This window comes from Apis dorsata, unplaced genomic scaffold (assembly GCF_000469605.1).
Source record: "Apis dorsata unplaced genomic scaffold, Apis dorsata 1.3 scaffold_135, whole genome shotgun sequence".
Classification (NCBI taxonomy): Eukaryota; Metazoa; Arthropoda; class Insecta; order Hymenoptera; family Apidae; genus Apis; species Apis dorsata.
In genome coordinates this window covers 152,510-164,617 of record NW_006263427.1, presented here as the reverse complement: position 1 = coordinate 164,617, position 12,108 = coordinate 152,510, and the positions used below count along the sequence as shown (strand labels likewise).

General features: G+C 25.0%; 1 protein-coding gene across 1 annotated transcript in view; it reads right to left on the bottom strand.

Annotated features, from left to right (window-relative positions):
* Positions 1-894: 894 nt before the first annotated feature.
* LOC102671936 (ubiquitin carboxyl-terminal hydrolase 31-like) overlaps positions 895-12,108 on the bottom strand; it is a 13,199-nt gene continuing 1,985 nt past the window's right edge. Inside the window, exons 2-4 of the mRNA XM_006613145.2 lie at positions 4,588-4,961; positions 3,077-4,487; positions 895-2,995 (exon numbers count right to left, since the gene is read on the bottom strand). Of these exons, the coding sequence (XP_006613208.1) occupies positions 2,879-2,995; positions 3,077-4,487; positions 4,588-4,961 (1,902 nt within the window). The 3' untranslated portion in view covers positions 895-2,878. The remainder of the gene's footprint in view (positions 2,996-3,076; positions 4,488-4,587; positions 4,962-12,108) is intronic.

Below are 12,108 nucleotides of genomic sequence, written 5' to 3'. Positions count from 1 at the left end.
ATAAATAAAGTAAAAGTAATAAACAATTTTTTATTAATAGTTATATATACTCCATAGCATTGAATGGCGCGAAAATATAAAATTCAAATTAAATACTGAATATTAAATTTTTAATATATTATTAAATTATTTATATATTTATTATATAATATTTTTTTATATAAATCATATTGTTTTATATAATTTTTTTATAATTTGTTTATTACTAAATTAAAAACAATTAATTTTACTACATATTTCTCAAGTATAACAAAATAAATACTATATTTTTATTAAATAACAAAAGAATTGGGATCAATATATATTTTTAAAATGAACGCATATTTTATAATCGAATTTTAATGTAAATAATAGTCAAATACATAATTTTTCTTTAAATTACTATATTCCAAATATTTTATGTATGAATATTACTTTTATTGACAAATCTCTGTATATTACGATTTATTTTATTCCTAATTATTTATAAACTTTTTACATTAGACTTGAATAATAGTATTATACAATATCTCATTTCGAATTCAAATTTGCTTTTTTATCTATTTGATCTATACTCTATTATTCATAAACTGATATAATTAAAATAAAATTCGACATAATTGATATTTATCTTTTCACAAATTTCTTCAATATGCAACAAATTATTATATATTTCGCAGACTACAATAAAATATATTAGACTAGTATACAATTGGTCGATATTTTCTTTCCACATTGAAATTTCTGAATTGATGCAAGGGAATTTCCCACGCGTGCTCTTGAAAAATTATAAAAAGCGTGGCAATTAATTGTCTATAAACATAACAAGCATCAACAGTTACTTCAAAAAACGCGAAGTATTTAGAATCATAGATCAAAGCTGACATAATTCAGCGTGCACAAAGTGGAATGACGTTTTTTTTCATTTATATATACATTTCCTAATTTATTTCAACAAAAACAGCGATAATATAATTAATAACATATCCCTCAGTCGATTAACGTGAATGCACAAAATTCTAAAATCATAGAATAATAAACGGGTAGTGGCTTTCCTTTACTTCTGTTTATCACACATTCTACGCATTCATTCTATCATGCAGTTTATTAAATGCCACGAAGGGAACTTCTTATTTTGAACTGAATAATACTCGATCATTTAATGTGATATCTCTTTTCAAATCCAGTAATTGGAATATTTATAGAAAAATTGCATTTCTTTACTATAATTATTTACATATAGTTTATTGATTATTGATTAATTTTTAAGATATTTAAGTTTTCAATTGCTAAATTTGAAAAGAACAATCGTTATTAAACCGAGTATAAAAATATTTGAATTTTTATTGAGTATTATATCTCTAAGACCATCATGGCACTTATTTAATCTTGTCACAGGAACCAATTTACGTGTAAACGCCTTTAAAATATGTATATCAAGCTATACCTTACGTTTTTTTTTTTATTTCAATCAAACATCTTTTTTTATATTATTATAATGAATTCGATATTAATTGTGTTACAATTCGTCACATACATTCTTTAGTCGCCACATCCCGTCCACGATACATATGACTAGTAATAAATGTTACTTTTAAAATAACTTAAATATCTTTCACTCACAAATTATACACCTACGTGTATATGAATATATATAAATTTGTTTCACTTTCATGCTTCTGTTTTTCATCATCTTCTATTTATAAACAAATCTAACAATAAGTGGAATGCTCGTTACAACTGAGAGATTAGAGTATTTGAGATTAAAATACAAAAAAAGACATCGCTGAAGAATATTAGGAAAGCCACTCTATTAAGAACCGACATATTATCTTTTTCAAATAACAAAATTTAATTATGCCGATTATTAGAGGAAGAACGAGACTTTTAAATGGAAGTATATTGATTTTTTTGGTCGTCGATTCATTAGAATCCAAAGAATTAATGATATATATGTTACAATTTGGTGGCTTTCACGATACAATGTCAATGTTTGGTAATAAAACGCTGTCAAAATAGTAACTATGCTTGTATGATTGCAAATGACATATTAATATTAATTACTGAGATAAGGCCACTAGTAGGTGATACAAATATGATATAAATATTATAATTAAGCATAAATTCAAAGCAATGATTAGCAACTATATAATATGTCCAAACAAGAATTATTATTGAAAAGAAAGTCATTGTAATACATGAATCCTGCTAAATAAGATTCAGTTATTGTCATAGTTTCATTGCAACACGACGCATATGATATTCGATCCGCAAATTCGAGAAAAAAGTCGCGTACAAAGTTTCTTTGACACATGTACATTCTTGTTGGACATATGTAAAATATTAGTTACCTATTGCATTGAAAAAAATCTAAGTATTAACAATAGACAGCATGTAAATAAGGGATTCATACTTTTTGATACTGAATATTTGTCCTTTTCTTAAAAAGTTTTCTAACAACTAGAATGTACAATACAATTCACGCAATTTGTAAATACGATATAAATACAAAAATCACTAATGCCTCGAGTTTCATTTACATTTTCAGAAAATATTCATCTAATATTGTAACTTTCTATTTTTTCTTTTTTCAATATCAAAACAAAGAAATTAGAGAGACTCTAGATATTCTTTGTTCGGTCGATGCTTAATATAAAAGAAAAGCTTTCTTATATGTATAAATTCAAAGTGAAAGATTTTCATATTTGTTTCTAAATAGACTACATTAAGTCTTTTTTTTAAGAAATGAATGGAGTTAAATTCCGCGAAAAGTTGTTATATATTTTTGTATTTATTTTTACTCTTTATTTCTAATTTATTTCTGATCTTTCACACACCATTCCAGGCACTATACATTGAGCGTTGCTCGAGCCAGATCTAATCTGGCTTAAATTGTGTGTTACAACGTTGACTCGTGTATTATTGTTGTGTCTGGATCACTACTGGCACTATGAATTATCGTAGATTGCGGTATTAACGTAATGGACGACATTTTTCGAACAGGTTTTGGCGAAGCCTAAAAATTATATATAAATGTAAAATAATATTATTAAATCATCTACAATTAAAATTATATATATCGATAATATGAATTTACCCATTCTCTTCTACAAGGTGCTTCATCATCTGAATAGTGATCGATCTGGCTAATATCCGTTTCTGTCGCAACATTTCTTTTCTTCGGTTGCAAAGTAGCATAATTACGACATCCTCTATTAAAATTCGTTATATTCTTTTCTTCTACGATTTTATCTTGACACAACACTTCCTGTGATTTGCTTTGATTGTTATTTGAAACATTGTTATTAGTCTTATTGTTAAAATAAAATGGTGGCATTTTTGAAACCCAATGATCAAGTCCAGACCCGGCAGAACTTGTAGATGCGGCTGAAGAATTACCAGAATTATTAGTTAACCCTCTACGTTGATAAAACAACATGTATGCAGCATTTGTTATTAAATTAGTATCATTTACGGCTTCTACTCGGGTATCGTCGAAACAATACCATTGAGTATCATATGGGTTTCGGCAAAATGCGGTATAATGACCTCCCTGTAAATCTTGTCCATGATGGTTACAAATTGCATAAAGATCATAAACGTTTTCGTCATATTTTGGGATATTTTGTTGACGAGGTCTAGGTTTTTTCCAAGGTGACCAGCCTAGACCACCTAAACTACTCACGTTATTATGCGTTTGAACCCCATTATGAGCAAGATGGGGAGTCATATCGAAACCATACAAAGGAAAATCGACTAACATGGTCAATTTGGATGTAGATCTTTGTTTAGACTGTTGTCGAAATCTTTTTAAATGAATAACTAAGATATCAGGTAAAGACCAAAGACCCAATTTCTTCACAACTTCTTGTTTCTTATTACAATATGGACAGTGCCACGCATCTTCCGCTCCTAATATTTCGGCTCTTGTATATAGATCAAAACATTCTTCTAAAGTAACAGCTCCCCCCAGTTCAGAATTTGTTTTCAATTGTTTTACACTGGCATGTTCTTCGATTTGATCACTATCATCTTGAATAATATTACACTTAGTAGCTTCATCCCATTCAAGAATTAATTTTACATGCTGAGGACCAGAATCATCGGCACAGAGAGCCAATGCTTGTTCAATTTGTTCTGTGTAAAGGGGATGTTCTACACAAGGATCTATACACGGATGTTCATCTTGAATAGGAGTAGCTGCAGGGTCCGCTACTCGAATATTAAATAGTCCAGGACTCTGACTCGACGTAAGCACATCATCAGCCAGAACACTATGCATTTCTTTTAATAAAAGTTTTTGTAGATCTTCATATGATGTTTCTCTAGATACTTGCATAGTATATGGACTACCAAAACGTTGCCTTAGATCTCCTTTCATAAGAATGTTAATCCATACAAGTAGAATATATGCTTGCTCTGTAGGTTCCTTCAACTGTGGCAGTTCTATACAGTAAAGCGGATCGTTTTCCGTAATCACAGATAAAGGTTGGCAATCAGAGAAAGTTCTGTAAGTAATAAATAACAAAAAAAGGTATTTTAAAACTAAAATAACATTCATTTATTTAATATAATTTGCAGAAGAATAAATCGGAAATAATAGTTTACCTATGAAATCCTTCATCATGAACTTCCGTGAGTAACATGTGATTCTCATCGATACCAGTATCACTGGCCAAAATTTCTCTGAGTTCTCTTACATTGGCCATCTGGTTTACACTTACACCGATTTTTACTTGCCGCGGTTGTTGTGACGTATAAAGAACGTTCACGAAAAGATTCATCTGTCGATGATTTTGAGGGACAGGTACTGACACACAGAGGAAAGGATCGAACGTATTCGATTGTCGGTGGCATCTTGGACAAGTCAAACTAGACCGAAATTGAGCTTGGAACACTGCATGCACAAACGAATTGTTACAACGCACATGATTCGCCAAAGTTTCCGCCGCGACAATATCGTCCGGCCTGCCGAAGGAATTCTGTAAATAAAATAAAAAAATTTTGTTAATAAATAAATGCATTTATGATATACGATACTATTTGATTAGTATTTTTATTGTATTATAAATAATATTCTAATTTAATAGAAATAAGATAAGTCGACATTTTCTAAGAGAAAACGGAGAAACTTTCTAATCTGAGATATTATTTTGTTTTGTGATTAATTATATATATTCTAATATCGATTTATTTAATATAGATATATTTTTGCTAATGTATTATATAATAAAATATTTCATTAAAATTTGAAATTTTATTATTTATTCCAATTACTAATTTTCAAAAAGTTCTTTTTTGAAAATTTAATAATAATTTCATCAATAATAAATTTGAAAATTTAATAATAATATCATATTCAATTATAATTAAATCATATTTATTGTATTATTAAGAAACTTGATTCGTAATGATGTAAAGAATGCTATTGGTTTTATCATGAAGATATCGAAGCCATTCAAATGAATGTAAAAGCAATAACGAAACAATTAATCTTTATCACAAACATCATAAGAATATTGGTAATGTTTTATTAAAATGCAAATAATATACTTTGTATATACCTGCATTTAATCAAGGGAATATTTTAACCTTAGGAATATTTTGCTTTACGTCATCGATATGTTAAACAAGATAAGAAGCCAAACAAACAATATATCATACGAATTAATTTTGTTACAAAATAATGGAAAAATACTTACAAAAGAAACTTAATTAAAAAACATAAAATTGTAATATTGAAATATAATATTATAATTTAATATCATCACATGTTAAAAAAATAATAAAAAATATTTATCATTAATAAATTCTTAATCAAATGAAGAATTATTAAACTAATAAAAGAAGAAATAAATTACATTGACTCATCAATATATCGAAAAGAAAACAAAGAATAAAAAGCAAAACATAAATTACTTGGTAATAACCTTTCATAAATTGAAAGGTTTCCATTTCTTAAATTTTTATATTAACGAAAAAAATGTATATACTGTATATTACTGTTGTTTCATGATTTATAAACATTTATTTATACGTAACAGAATCGTATGGATTTATTTTTTATGAGAAATGCATCATCGAGACATGCATCATTTGTACAAACAATTTATCACTCAAGATACATAAAGACGATTATTTATAACTCGTTTATTCTAATAATAACTGTCTACTAGTAGTTTGTTGCTGTCTATGCCGTCTGTTGCACTTTTTGATTTCGTAACAGATATGATTGAAAGAGCAAAGCAAGTGAGATATTTTAATTAACACCAAACAATTGTCGATAACTCGTTAAAATTCACAAGTTCGTATCGAACTATTTTTTAGGAATTAGACCAATGTTCTAATAAGTAACAATGCTAGTTTACAAAAAATACTTATTTTTCGTATATATAATACATATGTATTATATTCTAATATTTAAATATTCTAATATTTAAATATTATATTCAATATATAAGATTCATGTATATCTTAAATACAAATATATTTTTAACAATTTATATTACTAAAATTAAATACTTTAAATTAAATATTTTTAAATAATAATTTAATTATTTAGAATATTAGATAGTAGAATTCAGAAATATTCTATAAGCCTCGTGCTTTTTCACTGTCCCCTTTCAGATCAGCAAATTCTCGAGAAAGCGTGCTCAGTCGGCATGGAAGGCTTCCCTTAATCGGATAGATAAAACTTGTGTTTTTATGACCTTCTAATTGCAACTTTTTCAAATATATATTTCATATATTCAAAATAATAGTAATTAAAAATACATATTATGAAGAATTTCGTAAAATTAATTATACGATTTTTAACAAAATAAAAAAGGAAATAATTAAAAAATCGATTAAAAAAATTTTAACCATAAAAAAATAATTACATTTATTCATTTATATTTAAATATTATTTATTTATTTAAAAATAAATAATATTCAATATTTAATAATAATATTTAGTTTTAAATAAATAATATTTAAATAAAATTATTTTTTTTTAGAAAAAAAAATAAAAAATAAATCTTTTCCAAATAAGATAAGATTAAACTATTTGTTATTAAGTGATAATTTTTTTCATGTGAAAACCACAAAAACACAATTATCGGTTTGTTCACAGGATGTATCGCCGATCCGGTTGCCGGAAATAATTTTCGATGCTTACAGGTTGTAACGACTCATTCTACAATTCGCAACTTCACAATTGGTCAATGTCACGTTGGTACACGTGTACTAATGTAAAGGTTGAATAAGTTTGGTCAATCGGTCGGTAACCCTTACAGAATTCATTAGAATTGTCAGATTCAACATTTTTTTCACTATCTTTTTGAATGTCAAATTAAAATAATAAATTAATATATTTTTTCCTCTTATTTCAAATTTAAACTAAAGTAATATATATTATTAATATATACCATATTTTCATATTTTATAATTTTAAATAAGATCTAATTTATTCTCATTTTTAACAACTTTTTTTTAAAAAAAAAAAAGTGATTCACAAAATGATTTATTAGAACTTATTGATGTTATGACAAATATCGATAGTTCACTTCCTACAACTACAAAGCAAAAAACAGGAAGTGTGGCTTCTCTAAACATTCTTTACGTAACAGTAGCAATCAGCGTCCCTCGACCCGTTATAATTAACTTCTTTCAGTCCGACAGTCATGGAATGCATTGAAATATAATGCAATAGTTGGAATTTGAAAGTACTTAAATTTCTCTTTTGGTATTTTTCAGTAAGCTATATTATGTATTGCAATGATAAAAAAGATTATTATTGATTTTAACATAAAATTATTAAATTGAAATAAAGACAAATGCAATGTTTTATTAATATCATATCTCTAATCTTTTAGAATATATTTTAAACAAAAAAAGAAATTGTTATTATTTAATGAATTTCACTTTTTCGTTTTTCTTTTTCATTCTGGCTATTAATTTAATTCGGTAATAGTTAAAAACTGTATCAGGGCCATCCAAATATGATTAGAACTAATTAGACGTGCAGAAAAGTAGTAATTAATTCGATGTTATGATTCAATGTATGTAATACTAGGCGAAGGACGTCATAGAAACGGCATATCGTGATTAACAACGCAACTAAGAAATCAGAGCTTTAGGTGCTTGTTTATACTTATATAAACGCTTAACATGTCTAATTACTATTTATTCTGTCCTAGCGATAGATTTTCAGAAGTATATATTATAAAATAGTATATTATAAAATAATATACATTGTTTACAAATAATTCATTTAAAGAGAAAAAAAAATTTGATCTTATTAATTTTTTAAGTTCCATCAATTTTCAGATAAATGTAAAATTACTGGATTATTTATGAATCGTCAACAATAAATGGAAATCCGATGTTTGGCAATAAATATTTAAATCTATATTCAAATTCTGATGTTTTTATTATTTTTTTTCTTCTTTTCTATTTTTGTTAAATATTCTATTCGATATTAATTTTCAAGAAAAATTATTCGATATCAATCAAGAAAAAATTATTCTTTGCATAATTATATTTTATGATTAATTATATTAACAAATTAATTATATTATATTAATTTTTTTCCTAATTTTTAGAAAAAAGAAATAATGTTAATAAATGTATCTTAATTTCTTAATTGGAACTGACAAGTTAAAATATTATTTGAATTGTTAATTTCTTACACTTAATTTTTTTATATATAGATTATTTTTATATATCATAATTTCTATCAAAAATTATTTTATTAATTATATTCTTATAAACTATTCCATATTTATAAGCAAAAACAATTTTATCTAGATTGAAATTAGAAATTGATTTATGTATATATGATTTATCTAGATTAAATCTTAATTCTATTTACAAATATTTTAGTGAAAGAATGATTACTAAGATCAGAATATAACTTATTTTCATATTTTTTCTTCAAGACGCATAAATTTTCCTTCAGATTTTCATTTTGATTGCCAGAGCGAGACGACCTTTTTGCTACATAAAAGCGCGCATCACGTTGCACGTGCAAGGTCTCGTTGAAGGTAGTTTTTCATCAAACGTCATGTTATTTTATATTCAAATCTTTGTCTTCTTTGATAATTTTCTCGCCTTTTTTCCCCAATGTTTGATACTTGTACTTATTTACAAAAAACTAAACGAAAAATATTGATAAATTCTATTTAGTCCTGCCATGTACGAATGTTTAATTAAAGGTTCGCGGAAGAAACAAAGTACAGACGATAAAAGAAGCATTGATAATGAGAATCATAAAATAATCGATTAAGGACACGTGGTATTTGCTCATGGACGTCTTGAGAGACAAACACTATGAAATCAGTTCACAAGAAGTCGCGTGAAAATAATTGTGTACAACAGATAAAAAATGTTTGTAGATAAATCTCTAAAAATTGTGTGTAATAGGAACACGAACGAATTATTTGATAAGACAATAAAACAATTAATTATAACTAAGAAATTTAGTTGTGATAATTAATAAATTTATCTAAACTAAAACCTAATTTATTTATATGTATAATAATTTTTATTTTTATATAAATATGAATAAAATTTTCATTTTTTTTCTATGACAATTAAACAGAAATCTTATTTTATTAGATTTCAATATACACATGATAAATAATAATATGAATAGCATATCATTTCGATTTATGTAAGTATCCCAATTTTAAAATAGCAAGAACTAATGATCTTATCGCAAGGTCAATAAATCGTGGCACTGTCGTTTAGCACGTGCTCGAGTGGCTTTATGTATTTTGAAAAATGTCGAACTTCTTGATCTTTTTAAGATATCGATTCATTTGGAATTATTGTGTTGTATAATACAATTGTTTTATACGAATTAAAATATTATATACAAAAGTATATTTATTATATTTGATTAATATTATATATATTTAATATTTAATATATTTCAATTAATATTATTTTTTTTATGAGATGTTTTAAAATTTTTTGGTATCGATAAAACTATTTCAGTAATAAATAACAAATTGTAATGTATATGGTTAAACATGTAATAAAAGAAACTTGTATGAAATGCACCTGACGACTTTCTACGAAAGAAGGTGTTAATGTTTCCAAAGAGCATCTTCGAATTTTCAAGGCTTTTCAATGACCGGTTTCAAAGAAGTCGGTCAACGTAGCTGATGAAGGGCACTTCAAGAAAAAACTAGTTACAAAAAAGTAGCACGAACGAGTTGATAAATCCATAGGAGCAACAATATCGAACACTATTAATTCTTGATCCAGATTATCGAATTACCTCCCAGAAGATTGTTTTCTTATGATGCTCAACAAATACTATAGTACTTTGATAGTATGCAAGAAATGGTCTGATAAGATAACGGATCAAATGAGCTCATATATTCGCATATTCGAAGAATGAAATGTGAAAAAAAGAAAATGAAAAAAAATCAGAGAAGAAATGTATTAAATCGATAACAGAATATAAATAAATTTTTAATATAGATAAATATTTCAAACAATTTCTATTCTCTCAAGAAAAAAAGAAAAAAATTATATAATAAAATAAATAAAATAAAAAAAAAACTAAAAAAGCAGATACTCGATTATGAATAAATTTCAATTAATGAGGATAGATAAAAAGTTGAAAAAAATTATAATAAAATTTAATATATTTAATAAATCATATAAAATATATATATTAAAGAAAAATTCAACTGTTTAGATAATTAATTAATCATCATGGTTATTAGTTATTTTAACAAAAAAATAAGTTAAAAATGAAATGACTGGAATTTCATATTTTTTTTTCTGTCATGAATAATTATTTTTCTATACGACAATAAATTTTTAAAGCTATATTTCCAAATAAAAAATTCTATAAATGAAATCGAAAAGTATTTAGGTACAATCATATAAATAATATATAATTATATTCGCATATTAATATTTCATTTAATTACATTTTTAAAATGTTGTAAATGAATTTAAAAAATATATATATTTATATGTATGCATATAATTGTAGTTGCTTAAATAATGTTTCTAAAATCATTTCGTGATAAAAAACATGTACAGTTATTTAATAAAATTAATAAACGCACATAATTTTACATGACAAGAATTTGAAAGAGTACAAAATTGAGAATCACTTATTAATATTCGTTTGTCTATTATTAGCTATAATATTTTAAAACACCAAAACTTGAAATATAAACAATACTATAAAAAAAATTCATAAGAATTTTATTGTAAAAATTATAGAATTATTTTTTATTACGAAAGAATCAAATTCTATATATAGAAATGTATTAATATATAATAATAACTAATAAATCTCTTACATCAATTGCAAAAAAATTTTTTAAATCATTTTTTGTTTGTACTTTCTCTATCTTTCACATTTATGCTACCAGCAATTCCGTTTGTTTTTTGTTCGATAAACAGCATGATTCATAAGTCATTTTTCTTTATCTCTTACCTCATCGTTCATGTAATCGTCATTACATTAACCAACAAAGAAATGCAGCATTCATTGCATATAACCAGAAGACAATAGCATTGAAAGAAATGTCATTAATAATAAATCAGTAACTGATCGTGAAATAAATATCGAAAAAGAAAATATATATCAAAAAAGAACCAAACATGATGCGCACTTTTTTCTAGTTACGTCACTTATCGTTGGCGGGCATCTCGTTGCGGTGAATCAGCGAACTAAAATTTGTTCTTTTTCTGTTTTACTATTTCTATATCTTTTGTATGTTGTATTAATATAAAAAATGATTCACTAGTCAAGTTCGCGGTTTATTAAATATATATAAATTATTTTTAATTTTAGAGAAAATGATATTAAATTTAAAAAAAATTTTTTTTTTATATTCTGTAATTATTATAGTTATATTTAAAAATAATGGTTCCGATAAGATGATAATTTTGCTATTGTCAATATTGTACAATTTTGTATTGTCAATATCAAAGATAAAAATAAAACTATATGTAAATATGTAAATAATTATATACATATATATTATTAAATATATTTGTTATTTTATTAATTTATTAAATTAATTTTTCTCAATTATTTATGTCAATGAAGTATTAAATATCGATAAAAATTGTTATTTATTAATTATTAATCTTCGATAATGAAAATAAGTC